Source organism: Montipora foliosa, chromosome 6 (assembly GCF_036669935.1).
Source record: "Montipora foliosa isolate CH-2021 chromosome 6, ASM3666993v2, whole genome shotgun sequence".
NCBI classification, from domain to species: domain Eukaryota; kingdom Metazoa; phylum Cnidaria; class Anthozoa; order Scleractinia; family Acroporidae; genus Montipora; species Montipora foliosa.
Genome location: NC_090874.1, coordinates 53,549,597 through 53,571,146, shown reverse-complemented (window position 1 = coordinate 53,571,146; position 21,550 = coordinate 53,549,597). Strand labels below are relative to the sequence as shown.

Here is a 21,550-nt window from a genome sequence, read left to right as displayed (position 1 = left end):
TCGAGTGCTGTTTGGTATAAATGATCAATTTCTTTCCCAGGATCTCTCTTATCCCATTTCCAAAATACTCACAGCATATTAAAAATAAACGAATTATAGTTATATGTGTTCAAATTTTGAAAAGCGTTTGGCAAGGAGGTACAATAAGCAAAACCTATTACAGAACTCCCATGGACACTACCACTCCCACTGTAACTGTCTTGCATGGACTGTACTCAATCTAATAAGTGGTGTTGAAAACTGACTTCAATTCTGTTGGTAATTCTGTTAACATGAGATGCCTTTGTCTTGATTCATTCATTGTATTCACCAACTCAGTTGGGGAACTTATTGACTGCTACGTCAGCGCCCTGCCCATTCCCTCCCCCTTCAGCGCTTGCTACGCAGGCTAGTTGTATGATTATATATACTGAAGAACAACTCAGATTATAGTCGAACTTATTATACCACACAAATTGAAGAACATTGTTTAGAAAGTTTTCAGGCTCAAATCGCAAAAACAAAATATTAACGTTCAGCCACGGCCCGAAAATCCGACGCTTTTATTAAAAAAGAATGTACTTAAACACAATTCCTTTCCTCTTTCGGCCAGATTTAGCTAAGTTTGCAAGTTCTTTTAATTAAGCCTGGTGTCAGCTAGCGACGAAAGCACAAGCATAAGTGCGCTTATTTCAACTTGAATACGGGGTTGACGAAAGCATACGCTTATATAAGCACCAGCGCATGGATCAAAATTTTTCTTTTCCTTGTGTGCTTGTGCTTGTGTTTATGCTTGCGTTCACTTGTGTTTTGTGAAAACGAAACATAGCATAAGCACATATAAGGAAATTTGTAACGTCTGGCCAATTAAAGCACTCGTTCCACGCGTCTGAGCATTTGACCTCAAAATGGCGGAGGCCGTGGCTGATTTTAAATCTTATGTCGACGTTCGCTTTCACTTAGCATACGCTACTAAACCTTGGGCTTTGTGCTTAAGCTTGTGCTTGCGTTGCTAGTGAAACCAAGTCTTTACCTTTTGAAGTCAATTTGTAAATAGTGTGATGCCTTCTGGGAGCAAACTCGTATGTTAATGAAACAAAATATGAACAATGACGTCAGCAATATTCCTTTTTATACCCTTAAAGAATATAATTTCTTGCTAGCTCAATGTCCACAATGACTCCTAAGGTGGCTGGTAACAAGTTCTACAACATGATTGCCTCATAGTGTTGTGATTGGTCTTAGCAAAAAGCTACAATTATGTAGAAAATTAATAAACATTTCTTCACACTGGGTTGGTTTCAATTTTGTGTTATGGGCTATTGCGAAATTATGGATATCAGATACAGCAGTGTTCAGTAGCCTTAAAAGGGTTTCTAGGGATAATCTGTACAGATGAAATCCGTAGGCTACAGTCGGTATAATAGCTTGTTCGTAGTTACAGTACTAGTATAAAAAAGACGAGTTCACGCTCTTGAGTGCATCATGGGTAATCAGGGCAAGATGGAGAGAAATCAAAGGTTTGTGTGGAAATTCAAAACGATGAAAAGTTATCAGGATATGCAATTTACGTTCATTTTTTTCCCAAAACAGAAGATATGCGCTCAAAGGTGCGGCAAAATAAAGTTGGAGAGAATGGCTATTGTAGAAATTATTTTATTAAACAAAGTTTCTGCCATACATTTTCTGTAATTCCAAAGGCACAAGATTATAGAGAATGTATGGAGACAAAAAAAGCAATATTTAGGAATTCCAAAGAATAGATACCAACTCCCGGTTCATCTCAGTTGTGAACTTGAACTTTCTTTGTTTGGTTTATGAAGGCGAAAGTCTATTAAGCGGAGTCATGTACAGTATATTTGCTTTAAATTTCCATGCAAACCCTTGAATTTCCCTGATTACCCGTGATGCACTCAGCAGCGTGAAATGGACGTCTGTGGTTCTTATTAGGGGTCGAAGGTACTTTTCACGTTCTCTTGGATTTCCAATTGGCACTCTTTGTGATTGACCTAAAAATCTTGCTCCACATTCACAACCGATCAAAGACAAAAGTGGGACTAGATTTAATACACGATTTTGTTTGTGTTTTCACTACTACGCTTGAAGACTGGCTTTAAAATATCTAACCACAATTTTGAACGAACCCGAGGCAAAATTAAGGGCCTCTTCGTATCTTTAGCTGAGAAGGGTGGCTCGGTTTCCCAGATCTCACCACCACACTAAAAACCAGCGTAAAAGTTTTTATTTTAAGCATAAGTATCTTTCAAGTTGAAAGATATCCTTTCTTGAATTTTATTTAAGGAATTTATTCTTTGTTTTTAATTTATTAGCAATCTGGTGTATTTCATTATACTCCGTGGTTGTAATTCGAAGCACTTATTCTCGGAGTGAATTATATTATTGTAGTAATATATTGGGAGAAGTATCTTTCGAGCTGAAAGATATTTTTCTTGAATTTTGTTTAAAGTATTTATTTTTTGTGTTAAATTTATCAATAGTTGGATGTATTTCAATATATTGTAGTTGTATTTCTGATCACTCATTCTATGAATTAATTATATTATTGTGGTAATAAGGAACTTAAGTTAAAAGTGTATTAAGAGAAGTGTCTTTTATTTTTTCCTGAAGTAAGTTTAAAGAATTTATTCTGGTAGTCCAATATTGTAGTTGTTGATAATTAGCAGCACTTAATCTTATATAGAGGTGCCATTTAGTTTCTTTTGCTTACACTAGTAGTGTTTTCAAGGTATCATTTAGTATTTTTCCACGTATCTGCCCTGGGGTATCTACCTACGTTTTGATTGCTTATAGCTATGTTACAGTTAACTATTAATATTCAAGTTGGCCTTAAGCTGTCTGATAAGCGGCGGGACGAGATATTGATATTGGATACTTTTTAGGGTTATTTTCCCACTGAAATGGTAAGGGCCGTTCAGGTGGGCTATGATGTGGTACGTGTAACCTTCCGTGAGGCGGAGTATTATGGTGGTGGTGTCGGGTGTTGGGTGGTGGTCCTTCGACCACCCTCATCCACGTATTTGAATACCCCTTTGAGGAGCCTGAGGTCGACATTCGCGCTGCTTTCGAACCCTATGGCACAATCAAATCTGTTAAGCGCCAGGCTTACTTGTGTGATCCAAACATTTCAACCGGCACAGTCCTGGTCTCTATCGTTATGAAAAAGCCCCCGCCCCGCTACTTAGTGGTTCGGGGCTACTACGTTAGGACTTGATATCGATGTCAACCACTAGTGTGCAACATGTGTTCGGCTGAGGGGCATCGTGCCGCTGATTGCCCGAACAGCGATAATTATCGTCGTTGTGGAAGTACGGGTCATTTTGCCTGTACGTGTCCCGTTGCCCGTCTTTTCTTTTGCTGAGGTTGCCAGGGGTGCTACTGGCCCCTCTTCGTCGGGCAATTCTGGTCCGGCTGCTCTGCCTATCAGAACTGGCACTTTATGTGATGATGATGATGATGATCCTATCTCCTTGGGTGAAGACGCTTCCTCCCAAGTGACTTCGGCCTCTAGTGGCACTCCGCAGGTCACCATGGACAGCGCCATTACTAAGATGGCGAGTGCGTGCCCTTTTGGCACTGATAGTGTTGAGGACAGCACTGAGCCCGCTGCTCAATCGAGGGCGGCGAGTCTCCCTTGTTTAAGTGAGCCTTCTTTTCTGGCGCTCCTGTAGTTAGTGGCGAGTATCGGCCTCTGTCTGTGTCGTCTGCGAGTTAGCCTCCTCTGTGTGAGGCTTCTAGGAGTAGTGGTGTCTGATGAGCATAATTCCCCAGTAACGTCTGATTCTGCGTGCTCTCACTCCACCCTTTATGTTAGTATGAATGACGGGCAGATTGTTAGCCCCTTGCCGGAGGCTAAGGCCTTGTCTGCCGATAGCCTTGAGCTTGCGGCGAGCCCTGTTGTCTCCACGGCCTCGCAGGAGGCCCCATCAGCTCCGGCAGCATTAGGACTCCCATAGTGTTTTGCAGGAATATCAGTCTTCCTCTTTACAGAAGAAGACAAAATCTGGTTTGTTTGCCTCTCTGAGGAGTAAGGCATCTCCGTTGGATGCAAAGTCGCAGAGAGGGAGAGATTTATGAGGGGTTCAGTCCTGATGTTTCCCTCAACTTCGTTTCGGGAAACATCAGGACTCGAGGGAAAACAAAACTTATAAGGCCCAGTTCAAACGTCGGACTTTTCGTGTACGGAACTTAAATCCCTTTTTGGGTCAACCTAAATAGTAAAGTTCACAGGGTTGATTCAAACATCGAACTTAATTTGTCGAACTTATCACTAATCACGATGTACAATGCTTTCGTGAATGAAGGGAATTATGGGACGCAAAAATAAATTATGCAAATGCATGCATGGGAAGTTCGACGTTTGAATCGAAGTCGCTCCACAGACGATTTCCCATGTAGACCACTCGAACTTAATTCTTGGGTCGACCCAAATTAGATGTGTCGAACTTAATTGATTCAAACGTCGATCTTTTCATGTACTTTATTGAATGAATTAGGTTCGTTACATTTGAGTACATGAAAAATTCGACGTTTGAACTGGGCTTTACTGTTTCCCTCGGGACCATACATTAAGTGTATATTGTTTTTCTTTTTTGTCTTGGAGCTATGAGTAGGTCAAGGGGTTTGTCACGTATGGTTTAAGGGCCGATTGATCTCTTCCTCGCTGGACTGAAAGTAGCTCGGTGCGAACCAAAGAGAGAGACCAGAACAGAGTTTGTTTTTTTTAATGTTACCAATGACACAAATTATTGTTGTGTTTGTAGTTTTGTCTTTATTTACAACTTTCTCCAAAAATAAAATTCATAATTTTACTTATAGTATATTATGAACTGAATACCGAAGATTTAATTTATGACGAAGAAAGAAAACCATTTGCTAGGAATCCGAAAAGCAATAATTTCAATTCAGAAAACCTTAAATGACAATAGAAAATACAGCATAAATATTGATCAGAAAAAATGATAAGAAAACGTAAAAGAAAGTATGGGTGCACCTTTTCTCAGTTGATTATCTGATACAATGATGTCCTTGTTATCCATTTAAAATTGTGATGTCACATGCATGTGTGAATAGTTTGGTACATGAGCAGTGAAGTCATTTTGTCTGTGTTCAAACAAGCTGTCTACGCATTCATCCGATCATTAGGAATGATATTGATTATTCATAAATGACAGTCTAAAATGTTATATATTCGGACCCAAGTAAAGACAAATTAGCGACTATCAAAAATACCACAATACTCTTTGTTTGTCCCTCCAAAATTTTGTATAAGCATTGTTTTTATTTTCTCTTGGGATTAACAATGGTCCCAAGAGAAACTGGGAACAATGCTTATGCAGAATTTTGCAGGGGCAAAGAGAGTACTATGGTATTTTTGATATTGGCTAATAAAATAATTTGTTTCGATGTAACCATTGTGAAAGATGCAAAGTACCAAGAAAAAAGAGGTTTAATAGAAATTGCTGAAGATCAGAGTATCTCGGTGTCTAGTTTTTGGTGGTCTGGACTGTCGGTGGTCTGAAGGCAAAAGGGGGCAAAATAAGGAAGCGAGAAAGAGTAAGAAAAGAAGAGAGGACTGGAGAGAGTAATGAAGCGAATGGGAGTAAGAAAAGAAGTAGGTGAATATGAACAAGAAAAGAAAAGAAGAGAGATAAACGTTAGAAATTGAAAAACTACCTAAATAAATACTACCTAATATTAATTAAGAAAGCAAGAAAGAAAAGAAAGAAAGCTGATAATTGTAAAAAAAATAACCTAATTGCAAAAGAAAGAAGCCAAAGGAAACGCACATGAACGCAAGTGTAGCGACAACAGCACGACTAAGAAAGCAAGCAGTCAGAGAAATGCAAAAAAGCTCTACAATTGCAAAATACCTAATTGCGAAATAAAGCGCCTAATGGAATGAAAATGCAACATAAAACACACAACAAACAACAAGCAACAAAACACAACCAACAAAAGCAAGCAACAGAAGAAGCAACCCAAGCAAGCCACACATAACACGAAAAAGTTTAGAATAGAAAGTGGGCAGATAGTTGTAAAAGGGAGGTAAGGATGACTATGGAGAGAGGGAGAGAGAAAACAAGCAAGAAAAGAAAGAAAGCTGATAATTGTAAAAAAAGAACCTAATTGCAAAAGAAAGAAGCCAAAGGAAACGCACATGAACGCAAGTGTAGCGACAACAGCACGACTAAGAAAGCAAGCAGTCAGAGAAATGCAAAAAAGCTCTACAATTGCAAAATACCTAATTGCCAAATAAAGCGCCTAATGGGATGAAAATGCAACATAAAACACACAACAAACAACAAGCAACAAAACACAACCAACAAAAGCAAGCAACACAGGCAACCCAAGCAAGCCACACATAACACGAAAAAGTTTAGAATGGAAAGTGGGCAGATAGTTGTAAAAGGGAGGTAAGGATGACTATGGAGAGAGGGAAAGAGTAAAACAAAAAAGACTTGTAAAACGTTTGATACTAAACTGAGCCGAAATGATTGCTTATTACTAAGGAAAAAAGTAATGTGAACAGGATTTACTTGTTTCAAGGCTTGAAATGAGAAATACTTTTGATTTGCTGTAAAACAAGGTGGACAATTTAACTTGCAAGTATAGAATATGCACAGAAAATTAAATCTGAAAAGGTTGTGGTCACAACATAATCGAATGAATTAAGTTCATTGAAGTCTAAATCAAAGTGTAAGACAGCAAGGGGAGTTGAGATATTATTGTTCAGTCAACATCTGTTCAAAGTGTCCTAAAAACAATAACAAAGCTAAACTTATTCAATTAATCACAGTGCTGTATCTGTAACTGTAGCCTTTATGTCATTGCATCACTGTCATTTACGAATAATCAAAATCATTCCTACTAATTGAACGAAAACAAGAAACAGAATGATAGATCAGAGATAAAATATCGTCACCGGACAATATACCAAACCAGGATCTCATTGAAGAGTGACTTCACTGACTCTTAAATGTAAAATCTCAGCACATTTAAATGTATCTGTTACCAAAACATGCCAGCTTGTTCATGTAAAAGCAGAAAATCGATTAGCACATCATTGCTGTATTTCGTATTATTGCTTCTTGGATAAATTTACGAAAGACATAAAGATTGTAATCTGACTGGTACTCTCCTTCAAGCATAAGAAATACTTAAGTTTTTGTTAATTGTTGCATCTCACAGAAAAGGATATTAAAAGCTTTACTCAGGAAAAAAACATGAACAGTTGTGTCGCTTAATCAATCATTAACCCTTGGAAAATACAAAAGGTCCTGAAAAAAGGTTTCTGTTTAACAAAAAATTACCTTGTGTTTGTGTACTTAGGTTGTCTCTTAGGTAACTTCATTCATTGAAACAATAATTGCAGCGACTCTATGTAAATGGATTTGACATACAGTATTTGCTTTGTACGGTGAAGATTCTGATCTGTAGTGCGAGTAAAAAAGTTACTTTCTGACAGTAAGCAGTTTACTCTAACTCACTCTCTGTAAGTAAACTGAGAAATATTTACAATTAAGTGTACAAATGAAAAAATATATTTACAATATTTACACTATTTACAAACCAATGAACTATTGAAAGGGACCTGAAATAAAGGAAAATAAATTGAAACTGTTAGACTATGTGGCAATTAATGGTGTCAAGATAATTTGATAGGCCACTTTCAAAAAATACCATAACACTCTTTGTTTGCTCTCAAAGATTCTGCATAAGAATTGTTTTTATTTTCTCTTGTAAGTCGTGAGAGAAGCTGGAAACAATTTTGAAGGGCAAGCAAAGAGTATTATGGCATTTTTAAAAGTGGCCTATTGGTTCAGGACATAATTTCTGTACAAACTTGGAGACTTGGAAAATTGTTCAATCTTAAAACTTAAAAAGTGTGCTCGGAACCAAAAACTCCTACGTGATGTTGTAATACGAGTCTGATAATAGGGACCTTTAGATTCTAGAACGAGAACGACAACGAGTACGAGATTTTCTCATAGAACAACAGTGAGCGAGCGAAAACCAGCGTCATTTTGGCGGGAAAAAAGTGATACCGTCGTCATTTTAGTACGAGGTTTTGCAAAAATGTCGTCTTGTCAAAACAAGTCACCGCAACAAGGTAGCCGTTTTGGCATTTTTCGATCAGGAAAAGGCTCAGTTACCATCAATAAGAATAACTGAGGAACCTATGCTGCTAACAAAGAGTAAATTAATCGTCCGGGTTATAAATGTTCTAAGTATTTTCGCTAAAAGCGGGCAGTCAAATATCGTACTCGTTCTCGACCTCGTCCTAGAATCTAAAGGCCCGTAATTATGGAAGGGTCACTACAACTGCACTCTTAAGGTGCAATCTGCATGCAGCAGTAATGTCTGTTATGATAATCCTAGCATTGTTTTTAATTTTCTCTTTTTATGATGCTTCTGATCTTTATGAAATTGTTTTCGTCAACACAAGATGAAAAGTGTTTGGTATGGAAAAAACCAGGTTTGCAAAGTCTGTAAGTAGGTTTCACAACATTTCAAACTCGAAGTGCTTTTAGTTCTTTAAGACAGAGTATGATAAGTGGTTTTGACAAAAGAACTCTGACTTTGTGCTGGGACTGTTTTAAGACTTGTCAGCTAGGTAGGTAGTATTAGGCCTGACAAATTGTCCTCTGCTGAACTTGAAAATAATATTATTAAACGTAGCAAACTGGCTTGAACTCCTCTGCCAGTTTGGATTTCAAAATCAGCTACTTAATGTTTGTCCTTTTTGTTGAAATTGTGCCTTCAAGGGGACTGAGTTCTTATGTGATTATCTATCTATGATTTCATAAGTTTGACACCAACCTTATCAGTTCAATAGTTCACTCGCCTCTTGGTATCAAGGGAGAGCACAAGGCTGAGAAGATTGGCCTCTTGAGCTTTCTGACGATCACATTTACGCCAGTCTAAAAACAAACAAAACAATACAAATCATGTAAACTAATTGTAGAGCCAAGGCTAGTGATGCTTCAGTCTTCAGCTTAATTGCTTTATCTGCCAAGATTTGGAGCAAGGTAAGAGATTTAATTAACTCACTCCACTCACCTTCCATCTCAAACAGCAATTGTAGCTCTGCCTTCAGCATGTCAACAATTTGTTCAACATTATCAGACAGCTCACTAAAATTACGAAGGAATCATTGTCAAAGAGGTATGGATATAGAACTAATGTTATTCCTCCATTAACCAGTAAGTCATTTTAGTTATCATTTGCAAGTTTTTTTTCTTTTTTAACAGAACTTACAGAATTTCAAGGTTTTGTTTCCTTGCATTAAGCTGATCCAGGTACTTATTCAAACTGAGCCAGTCTTGTTTCAAGCCAATGCATTCCTCCTGACATTCTAAAAAAGCAATTGTAATGTGGTAAGGATTACCAGATTGAGCAGTGCTTTCCGAATGTCTTTTTAAAATTATCTGAACCGATAACAAATGAAAAATAATAAAGCGGGGGCCTATAAAAATTTGATTTGTCTTGATCACGACAGCACTCAGCAACTCTTTAGCCAATAAAAATACATCAGAAAAAAATAATAAATGTCATATTATGTATCTACACTTCACTGACCTGCAAATTTCATTGCATCGTGTAACTCTTTCTCGACTGTGAAAATGACATTACCCAAGGAATCAATTTCTTGATCCAGGGTGAACTTTTCTTCTGCAACATAAGCTGAGATCTCCAAACGGCTTTTGAACACTGTTGAGAAATAGCGCCACAATAAATCAGGAGAAATTTAAAATACTATCAATCGCAACTTCTGTCGCCTAACAGTAGCTTTTTGCGAGTAATATAATATTGTAACCAAGCTTGATCAAAACTGACTTCAGAAAAGTGCAAAGCTATTGTGCTGTATTTTCCAGAGTGGTGCTGTTTATAATGCTATACATGGTGATTTAAACTGTTAAGTCGGCGAGTTACAATGCATCTCCTGAACTGTCTGTGGGGTGCAGGGATGGCGCAGTGGTAAGAGCAATCTCCTCTCACCAATGTATCCCGGGTTCGATTCCCAGACTCGACGTCATATGCGGGTTGAGTTTGTTGGTTCTTTACTCTGCACCAAGAGATTTTTCTCTGGGTACTCCGGTTTTCCCCTCTCCTCAATAAAACAACATTTGACGGGATTTGCGTTAATTGTTAATTGCAGATTACAGGGTCCCCAATTACCGCTCCAGTGCTAGAACGACTAGGCACTTAAAGTTAAGTTCCTAATTTCTTAAATTCCTTTCCTTTCCTACCACCCTTGAAATAAAAGCTACTGAGCTTGTTCTAACATGAGGTAGATTACAGTTCACATAACCATTCACAAAGTAACCTGGTGAACAATCAACACAGTTTCATGCAACTCCAGCTTGAAAAGTTACAATTCAAGACCCAATTGTTTGACATTCATGCCTTCTTCCCCTGGGGAAGACACTCTCGAGACAGGCATTTCAAAACTTCAGGTCTTGAATCGTAACTTTTTAAGTTGCATTAATTTCAAGTCCAGAAGCCTGAAACTATGTTTGATTGTTTTAACATTTACATGTACATGTACGTCTGTGGATGAATTTCTTCAGTGTCAATTAACATTCAAATGAAAGCTACAGGTCCTCTTGGTTGTTAGGATGTTATGAACGATAATATCCAAGTTCAACTCACATTTGCTACTTGTGATGGCAGCCCTCTTTCTACGCACGTTTTGTCGAGGAGGCTTTGGTGGCAATTTTCTCATCAAACTGGCAGCTTTGGGAAAGAAAAGGAGAAATCTACAGGTCAACTTTTTTTTAATGATCCAGGATGCTTTAGAAAATCATTTCTCAGGTTCATATTCTACATAACTTGCAATGGGTTGCTTAATTAGGTGAATCCTGGAGTCTCATTGGGACAAAAAAATGCAAAGGTGTTTGACCTTCTAATAAGAGGTGCGGTATGAAATGGCTCAATTTTTATTTTGAAGGTTGTGATTAAGTTTTCTATTTTCATTGACACCTCAAATGCCCTAGGAAGCCCCCAGTTGACGAGTAAAATCGTCTGGCATTAGAGAGCTCCAAAGTGAAATCTGTCTCACTCCCAAAGGGGGAAATGTTGGTGTTGGTGGAGGGGGGATAGTTTTTAGCTGCTTAATTTAATTACTTCCCCCATTGACACCTCAAACGTCTTAGGATGCCCCCAGTGGACAAGCAAAATTGTCTGGCATTAGACAGAGTAAAATCTGTTAAGTCTCACTCCCAGGAATCAATGAGTCAAGCACCTCACAACTGCATTAGACTTGACTGGAGGGAACCAATCTCAAACTGACAGTTTCCTTCTGTCGAGAAAGATAGTCAACGAGATTTTACTGTCTGAACGGAATAAGGTTATTGTGCTGATATAACTAATTTCTTACTGCGTAGTGTGAATGAAGCCATTTTTATTACGAACATTCTGCTCTTATGTGAATCACATACTAGTCAATTTTAAAAGTGAACAAAGCCAATCAGAAGAGTGTATAAAGTACCATTTCCCAAGAAGCCCTGATTAAGTCTCACTAACATGGTTAGTCTTCACTCACTCACAAGCTTACATTGCGTAAAGTTGTTAATCCCGTTAAAGGTGATCACTTGGCCCATCTTTTGGAATGTTCTTAACCAACAACATAAGTTCCAAATCCATTGCAGTTCATAGCTTTCTCACCTTTGTCAAGATGTGAGATGGGTTGCTGCTCTCCCTCAATGTCTTGGGATTCAGCAGATGCTCCAGAAGTACCTTCACCAGAATTGACAACACATTCAGCTTCCTCACAGCACAAATCTTTGTCGAAGCTTGTTTGCTTTGCATCAGCCTTCAAAGTTTGTTCTTCTGGGTTAGCCATAACTTTCTCGTGTTCAAGAGAAACTGTCTCGGATCTTACAGGGCGTTTATCAACCACTAAACGTCCTTTAACAGTGGCATCAACAGCTTCAGCACCAAGGAGGTGGCCAGCCCCTTCAGGTTTCATTTGTGATGAATAATCAGTCACATCTTTGGTATCTGTTTCTTCTTCATCTGATGTTTTTGCTTCCTTTACTGCAGCATTTTCATCCTTCATGTTATCTTCCTTCTTCCAAGTTTCTTCACATTTACAGAGGTCCGTATCACATGGTTCAATTCCATTTTCTGCATTGCTTTCTTGCACTTTGGTTTCTTCTTCATCTGATCTTTTTGCCTCCTTTAACTCAGCATTTTCATCCTTGATGTTATCTTCCTCCTTCCTGGTTTTTTCACTTTTACAAGTGTCCACACCATTTGGTTTAATTCCTTTTGCTATATTGGGTTCTTGTTCTTTGTTACACTGTGGTCCTACAGAAGAGACTTCAAGACACAAACCCCTTTCCTTGCTGTCCAGTTTTGAAGAAGCACTGCAAGCATTTTCCATATAAGTTGTCTTGCAAGAGCTAACTTCTTCATCATCAGAGCTAGCGCTGTCACAAAATGGGTTTAACATTTTTGGATAATCATTTTTCTGTGTCTCCTTATTCTTGGGAAGCAAAGACTTTCCTTTTTTAACAGTTACAGATGCATCTTCCAAAGAAGGTTCTTTACCAACAGCCTCTTCTGGAGACAAACTTGACAGGTCCTCCACTGAACTTCTCTCAAAAGGGTTTAGTTCCTTAGGGTACTTCTTCCTGTTTTTTCTTCCCCCTCTACGGGTTTTTCTTTTATGTTTGTGTGGCAAAGCGTCCTCTTTGACATCAGCCCTTGCTGTGTCTGGCAAGGGAGTTTCCTCGCCATTTGACACATCTTCAGAAGATACTTTTTTTAATTGTTCTTCTACAGGAGAGCTTTCTGCAAAAGGGTTGAGTTCATCTGGGTAGTTGTTCTTGGGTTTCCTCTTCCCCTTCCTTCTTATTGAACAAGGACTGGTATCACTGCCTTTGGGTTGCTGTTCCTCACCCCTCTGTGCTGGTGAGTTCTTCATTTCAACAGAATTCTTCTTCTTATTGCCTGGCACAGGTGCCACTTGCGACAGATTCCTTGGTGCAAGTCGCTCTGGCCTAGGTGGGATTGGTGGTGGTGGAGCGCGCTTCCTCTGCGGCTTTTTCGGTCCACCATTATTCCTGGTCTCGTAAGCTGCCCTCTTCCTTTCATGTGGCTGAGCTCTGTGTTCCAATAGTCTACTTGCTGGTGCACAAGCCTTCCTCTCATGAGATTCACTCTGGCGGGCAACATTCTTGCCACTGTTGGTTGAACTATTAGTAACTGTTGGCTTAATGGCTCCTGCACCCTGCAAATTATTTTTCTGTGGCTTGGAAATTTCCTCCGAAGAACCAAGCTTGCTACTTTCAGGGGAAGCCTTTCCACGGCCAACTTTATTTTGTTTGCTGACATTTTTCACATACGAGGAAGATTTTATAGCTTCCCTCAAGTATTCTTTCAGTTCTTCCTCTTTACTGCGACTGAAATGAGAAGCACGTTAAAATGCACGAGACAAACAAATTGAGGTAAATAAAACCTTAATTTTTAAACAAAAAATGAAAGAAAAGACAAAAACCATGCAAAATGCTTTGTTTTAAATTAAGAAATCTGGCCTCGGTTGTTCAAAAGGTGCATGAAAACACTACCCACCGGATAAATCACTATCCAGCGGATAAACATTAGCAAAACCAATTGAGTTATCCAGTGGATAGTGATTTATCCAGTGGATGGCGTATCCACCCTTCGAACAACTGACTAACAAACTATTAATAGACGCCGCCCCCGAACAGACGCCGCCGACGTCTACGGTGCGGCGTTTTTTGAGGAAATAATGATTTATAATAATTATTAAAGAAAAGTCTATTTCAAGTTTAAACCAGCAATGGAGATTTATTTTCTTTTAGAACATTTTTTAGTTCAAATTGACTGTACTTTTTTGCTCTTGTGTTAAGTTCTCTTTCAAGAATTTTTGCAACGCGTAATTCTGCTGTTAATGCAGAGAACTTCGCTGATACTACACGGCCGACTTCTCTCTTTCTCTTTCCAGTGACTCGTGCACAAAGTTTGTTACTGTTACCTAGTAAAAACTGTTACCATATATATACAAAATTTGGTTTTATCAACGGAGTTGATAATGTAAATTGGCCACCGTACAGAGATTCTAAAAGCTGACGTTTCGAGCGTTAGCCCTTCGTCAGAGCGAATCGAGGGATTATGGGTTACGTGTAGTTTTTATAGTAGAGTAGGAGCTACGCTATTGGTGGTAACATGGCAACGTGAAAAATAGGAATATATTAGTTAAATGAAAAGCGTTCGTTAATACCGTGAGGATTAAGGGTGCCGATTTGAAAGATGAATTTTTGTTCCAGATTAAATTTACATTATCAACTCCGTTGATAAAACCAAATTTTTGTATACTACTTCCCCACCGACGCAGCACCACAGTTTCTTTAGAAACTACCCCTTCATTCATTTGTTACCATATGCAGTACGATATTTAGCAATTACCTTGCTGAATAAAGTGATTTTTGAATAAACGCCGCCCACGAATAAACGCCGCAGCTGGATCGCGAAAAATGAAATATTAACCGCCGCGGCGTCTATTCGAGTGAATACGGTACCTACTACTAATGTTTAACCCATTGACTCCTCGGGCTCCTGAGACACAGTAAAATCTGTTAAGTTTCACTCCCAGGGGTCAATGGGTTAATTAATGATGAAGGTAAAATGGATGTAGAAGATTTATCTGTTTAAAATTGAAATTATTATGCCATTTATCGTCGAAGCATGTACAATGTAATCTGGTTTTGAGTTTTTAAAATAATGGTAGATGAAAAATAATTATTACATCATTAAGCGTGCAATTCTCAGGCTAAATGGAGCACTCCGGTTGGCTGGTTTCAGTCAGGACCATAACCATGGAAACGGTGTGTTTCCATATTTTTTCCTCTCTCCCGGGAAATTCAAGTTGAGTGAAACACAAAAGGTTTTGAAAAAGCGGATTTCTTCATCACAACAGTATAATTATAATAGGAAGCGGAATTTAGTTTGACATCTGAAAGGTCAAAGTTTGCTGATGGAAGACGAAGATTATGAACATTCACCAAACAGAGAAGCTTTCTAACAACACTTACTTAACTAAAACTTACTAACCTCAGTTTCTTGGAACCGTACTGGGGAATATTGACCCATGGTCGTTTTGGTACGGACCTTTCTGCGCCCAGTCCATACCACCAGGACCTCGGGCCTATATTGCCCAGTGCGGCTCTACCATTCCGTTAGTAAGAGGTTATGTCCTTTTGTTAAAAATGAAGTTGAGAGGCATATTATGAAAATAAAAAAATAAAATGAAATGAAATGTGGTTACACGTTTTCAACTGACAATTTTCTCCTGGGCCTGGCCTGGCCCACAATACCATGTGTTTTGGGGGTTCTCTTCACAAATACAGCGGATGTTCAGTTCAATAAAGAATGGCAGAGTACTCCCATAAACATATTGTCAGTGTCACTCTCTTACTGGTCATCATCATCATGATCATCAATATAACAAATATTTTAGTGAATACTTACTATGGGACTCCATCTTCTAGCATCACAGACGTAAGCTGGAATTCAATGGAGCCTGTCAAGATGTTCTTATTTGATGAAATAAGAGTAACTGTGATTTCAAAGCTGTGTTCTTCATCACTTGTAATGTAATTGTCCAGGTCAAAGGACCCAGTTGCAATGACTTTTCTTTGTCCTTTTTTGGTCTCCTGAAATGACGACAGAAAACAAACAAACCTGATTATTTCAGTAGTGATGAACCAAAAAATACTTGTCCAGTAATCAGTTTCAAATTTGGTAAACTTACATCTTTTATTTGTATCTGCCATTGACAGTCTTGATATGTTCCCTCTCTCTGAGGGTTCTATAAGCACAATAACATTTGTGATCTGCATTAAACAAAGTCATCTGGTAATTGCATAGGACTTTGAAAGGTAGCACAAATTGAGAATATTAGCTTACCATGTGCGGGCCATGTGTTAGGAAATTGTTAAAGGTTATAGTCTCAGGATCACTCACCGTTTCTAGGAAACTAGTCTCACCCTCATTACATTAACACTATTGGAGTATGGTACCAAATGAAACTTTCCAATCCTAAATTACACTAGATATGACCTTGGGGATTAACCCATTGGCACCTCAAACGCACCAGGATGCCCCAATTGAGTAAAATTGTCTGGGGTTAGACTGAGTAAAATCTGTTAAGTCTCACTCCCAGGAGTCAATGGGTTAAATATATTTTGAAGATCACCCTTGATGAAGTGAGTGACAAGGCGTTGAGTCTTGAATCCTCCATGGGGGGGGGGGGGGGGGGGACTCCCATATGGAACAGACGGGAAAGCTCGTCGGAAATTTTGAATTTAATTCCTAAAGGAGACCATCTGGGCGTGGCTCAAGCTTTTGTGACCCGTAAAGGAGATTGGGCGTACCTTAAGGAAGTTTTGACCCCTAAAAACAAATTAAAAAGAAAAATTGATTTCTGTTTCTCTTCGCGTAATTCTGTGTTTCTTTGCGGAACCTTAAACGAGACCTTGACGGCTTAAAATATTGGCGCTTTGCCCGGAACACCTTAAGCGAGACCAAAATCCAAAATTTACACCCCTAAGCGAGACGACGAGCATCCCCGTCTGTTTCATATGGGAGTCCCCCCCCCCTCCCCGGGTTTGAATCCAACTTTGTCAGTTACATTCATTATTCGTTGAATCAGAGTTAGCCCAAACCATGTGAAAATTTAATTCATTTGCCATTATTTAGATAATTACATTCTCAACTTTCAAGATTTTTCCTCTGCAAAGGAACAACTCCAACTACAACTTCAAATTAATTTTAACCCATTCACACTTCAAACGCCCTAGGTAGGACACCTCCCATTGCCGAGTCAAATCGTCTGGCGTTAGGTAGAGTAAAATCTATTAAGTGTTACTCTAAGGAGTCAATAGGTTAGTGGCGGATATGGGTTTTGACTGAATTCACACCCATTCACACCTCAAACGCCCCACCCCCCACCCCCCCCCCCCCTTCCCCATTGACAAGAAGAAACTTCAACAAACAACTTGATTATTAACGAGCAAATAATATACACTTAATGTATGGTCTCGAGGGAAACAGTTAGTTTTGTTTTCCCGAGAGTCCTGTCCCAACGTTTCCCGAGACGAAGCCGAGGGAAGCATTGATCAGGACTCCATAGGATCAGGATCAGAAAAACATACCTAACTATAGTTTTCCGAGGGACCATACATTAAGTGCTTTGTTTTATATATATTTAACTTTTCCTTCAACAATCGCAGCAAAACTTCCAGAGCGGGCAACAACTGCGGAATTGTATCCTGGTCGGGATACATTTGAGTTTGATCAGGGGCAGGTGACCAAGAATGAACCAATCACAGTTCTCGTTTTGTAGAGTGAAAGTCAACGTTATCTACACTCCAAGAAACTTAACCCATTTTACCTCTGGGAGTGAGACTTCACAGATATCATTCTGTCTAAACGCCAGAATATTTAAGGTATTCCTGAGGGCATGGGGCGTCCTAGGGCACATGAGGAGTCTATGGGTTAAGAACAGTGTTCCTATCGGCATGAAATTGGATCTTCAAACTTACCTTGTACATAGTTGTTTTAAGGGTAACTGGATCTGGCTCTGGCCAAACATGAATTCCACGAACGGGATTGTTGCATCCAGGCTGCCAAGGGACGGGCTACGAAGAAACAGTCATGTAAAATACATTTATTACTCTCCGGCAAACATCCAATTAAATCTACATGTGCAGAATAACAGAACATGACAGGATATATTATTTGCAAAATTTGCAAAATGAAGGAAGCTTTATATTGGTAAGTGTAGTAACCTGCCCGCAAAGATGAATGCAGTTCTCCTTCTGCAACTAATGGTACTGAGCTTTCTTAGAGGTTATATAACGAGAAAAATTCCAATTTTGACATTTTAACAAAAAGCCTTATGAATAGCTACAGTATGGTGTCCGTGGTCCGCGAGAAAAAAGGATAATCTTGAACATCTTACTTGAATCAAAACGCCACGAACTTTAAATTTTCCCTGAAGATAGCCTTTTCGTTTCTTGCGTTTATATTAAAATTGGCAAGTTCCAAACTGAAATGTTTCTCTTGTAATTCGAAAAAATGTGAACATAATCGCGAGCCCTTCGTCCGCGAATTTGGTCCTTGGTCCGCGAATCATGTAAGCAGCCCAAAAAAAAAAAAATACTGTGAAACCCGATAATTTCTGTGCGAACATGAAAGTTTATTTATTCTTTATTATCCTTGATACATCTCAGCTATAGTCGTATTGGATGTCGTTGTGAGTATAGAATCTGCTTTTATTTTCAGTTGACCGTCTCCCAACACAAGCTCCCGTTTCATTATATGACCGTAGAGGTATCCTAGACATACAAAAGAAGGTAACCCTTTCTTAAACATGTATAAGGAAGATTTTGAAAATATTCAGTTAAGACAAAGACCTTTTTCCATTTATCGAAGGTAAAACTCTGTAGCAAATTCGTTCCCAGCCGCAGAAATTAGTTTTTGCAAATAGACACGTGTTCCCGTTGGTTTTATATTTACACAGCCGCAAAAGCAAAGACTTTCTAGAAAGACAAATTAACACACAATCACCGATAGAGCGAGTTTCAATTGAGTATCGTAAAACAAAAACCAAAGTAATTACCTTAACTGGCCAATCAAAAAGGACGGAGACAATCCAGTAAACCAATCAAGACTCGAAGTAATTTCATGTAGCCGACACAAAGCGCGGGAAAATGTTTACGCGCGAGCCACGATTGGTTTTGGTTTCACTTCTGATTGGTTGAAAAAGTGACGCGAGAACTTTGAACCAATCACTGAGTGAAGTAATACAAAACCAATGCAATCCGCTTATTACTTTCGACACTCAATTGAAAACCGCTCTATTAGGAAAGCCGAAATTTGCTCATGTGAAAGAAGAATAATCAAGAAATCATCTGACAAATTTGTTTTTGGTGGTATTTTAGTTAACGAGGAAATATAACATCATGTTCGGAAAAGTCGCGGACCAAGGACACCATACTGTATTGTCCCACAGTGTGTGCATAATGCAAGAAAAAACTACGAATAAATAGAACTGTTCACTTGTAATTTTAATTGAGAAAAAGAACATGAATGTAGTTTGTAGTTTTGCAGAGCGTTTTCAATGCACGAAACAAACTTTATTGTGTAGCCAAACAAGGGGCCAGGTTTACAAGCCTGTACCAGGTTGTCACAATTAAGCTTACCTGCTACGTTGTAGGTTTCTTTATTCACGTCAAAAACAAACTTAAGCTTATCAATAATTTGAATTCATATGGCCAGATATGGGTAGATAACTCCCACTACAGTCCCTAATTTTTGAGCTACTAAAAGACTCGTTCAGGAACAAGAAGTGAAAAAAAGGAACGAAAAAACATACCTTAGTGCGGCAATTTTTGTCATCTTTGTTCCAAACAATCACCAATTTTTCTGGGTGCCTGCCAAAGAAGACTTTTTATAAGCTTAAGTTTCAGAGTGATTGTGCTGAGCGTTATAATTTATTTAAATACCTTAATATGTACTTTGATCCAATTTTGCATTAAAATTCCAACGACTTTTTCTGAAACACTAAGGATGGTCCGCTATATTTGATTTTCTTTTCGTGCCCAAGTACCTGGCACACTTTTTCACTTACAGTGTAAAGGAAACTGGGATAGATTGGTTTGGGAGACCCCAGGCCCCATTTGCCAGAAATCTATTGGATAAATCACTATCCACTGGATAACTCAATTTGCTTTGCTAGTGTTTTTCCGCTAGATAGCTATTTATCCGGGCACGGTTGTTCGAAAGCCGATTAAGTTAATCAAGGATTAGCGTAAAGTTTTGTTTCATGTTTTCAACTTTTTGGTGAAAGTTTCTTTTTGCTGATTTTTGTTTTTCAAGATTGGCTTCTTTTACTGTAAAGTTTGCCGAATATCAGCATTGAACAACATTTGAGAGTAGAGAATAACCTCCTTGGTTAATTCTTAATCTCGGAATAGCGCTAATCGGCTTTTGAACAACCGGGCCCCGTTGGATAGGGTTATCCACTTTTTGAACATTCGAGGCCTGGATGATATGCGAAAGGTGACAAGGGAAATAATAAAGCGTTCCCGTCAGTTCGCGCGCCAACAGGGATAGGAAAAGGCCAGGAGTGATTTGGAATAGCCCTTTTCACGGTTAGTTTTTCTCATTTGCATTACAATATAATCTATCATGTTTGTGAGGCATTTTTGGGCTATTTTGTAGTTTTATTCCTTAATTGGTTTGAATACGCGTTAGATTACATTGTATTGCAAATGAAAAAAAAAAAATGACCGTGAAAAGGGCTATTGTAAATAAAAGGTGGGCTCATAGCCTCGTGGCTCTTGAGCAAACACAATATGCGCTTATATGAGGATGATAGCAGAAGAATGTCATCTAAATATGGAACCCCCCTTCCCCTCAACATGCGTTCAAACCTTGTTTTAAAGGGGCAAACCCACACTGAGAAAGAGACCAGTCCAGACTGTTTGGGGATTTTCATTTCACAGCAGGTGATGTGCGCGATTTGGAAAAAAGCTAAATGTTTTTCAAAATTCTTTACTGTTTTAGCTTACCAGGCATTTTTGCGACACTCCAAGTTAGCGCATTCACAGAAAATGTAAGCTGAAACTCCCGAGCTAGATTTCCTTTTCCTTTTAACTTATGAATTTACTGAAGCCAGTTTGCCGCAGCGTTTCAATCTCACATCCAAACTGCTTATGATTCTGCAATTGGGGATGCCACGTTGCCCACATGATAAATTCTACGAACTACATTGCGCGCGCTCATAGTTCCAGCATTCAGAAATATGAACAGATTTCAAAAAGATATCCGGCCAAGTCGCCGAGAAGTCAGAACCCGAAATTTAGTTTGTCGTCATGTAGCTCGAAGACCACCGAGTAGGTTGTCGGTTCTTTACCTCGACGGTTGGCTTGTCAGAAGGCGCTGGTAAGTGATTCTCGTCCAAGAGGAAAATCTAATCAAGCCACCAAGGTCTATTGATTTTGGTAAATTTTCAGCCCCGACTATTTGCATTTCTAGTTTTTTGATTGGGCTACTTTAAAAAAACGCCGACTAGAGGCAATAGTCGAAATTTTACGGTTCCATATGGAAAATTCGTAGGCGCCAAGATGCTCTTTCCGGACGCTTTGTAAAATTGTGGACAATAAAAATCGGCGGCACAACCCGGTTTGAGAATTTACTAAAACAATTATTCCATTCGCCCTTGTTGGATATGAAGTGATTTATAACCACACTACCGCTCAACGCTACAAGGCTCGTATCGGGTCTGATTTATTCACTTCATATCCAAATCTGGCGCTAATGGCCATAATTGTTATTTAGGGCGCGTTCGATGGACGCTATCCAGGAATAAGAATAAGTGGAAGTGATGATTAAAACGGTATGTTTGAGCGTGTTCGAAGCAGCAAGGCTTTTTAATAAAAATATGTTGTAAATAGCATTTAGCAGATTGTTAGCAATTTTAGACTGAATGTCCGTAAAAACGGAGGATTCCTAA

At 38.9% G+C, this 21,550-nt stretch overlaps 1 protein-coding gene across 1 annotated transcript in view; it reads right to left on the bottom strand.

The window, feature by feature from the left end:
* Positions 1–8,829: 8,829 nt before the first annotated feature.
* Positions 8,830–21,550, bottom strand: part of LOC138005766 (EH domain-binding protein 1-like protein 1) — a 14,169-nt gene continuing 1,448 nt past the window's right edge. The window contains exons 2-10 of the mRNA XM_068851947.1: positions 19,409–19,466; positions 17,574–17,669; positions 15,499–15,683; positions 11,668–13,409; positions 10,654–10,737; positions 9,580–9,711; positions 9,259–9,355; positions 9,061–9,134; positions 8,830–8,921 (exon numbers count right to left, since the gene is read on the bottom strand). Coding sequence (XP_068708048.1) covers positions 8,830–8,921; positions 9,061–9,134; positions 9,259–9,355; positions 9,580–9,711; positions 10,654–10,737; positions 11,668–13,409; positions 15,499–15,683; positions 17,574–17,669; positions 19,409–19,466 — 2,560 coding nt within the window. The remainder of the gene's footprint in view (positions 8,922–9,060; positions 9,135–9,258; positions 9,356–9,579; positions 9,712–10,653; positions 10,738–11,667; positions 13,410–15,498; positions 15,684–17,573; positions 17,670–19,408; positions 19,467–21,550) is intronic.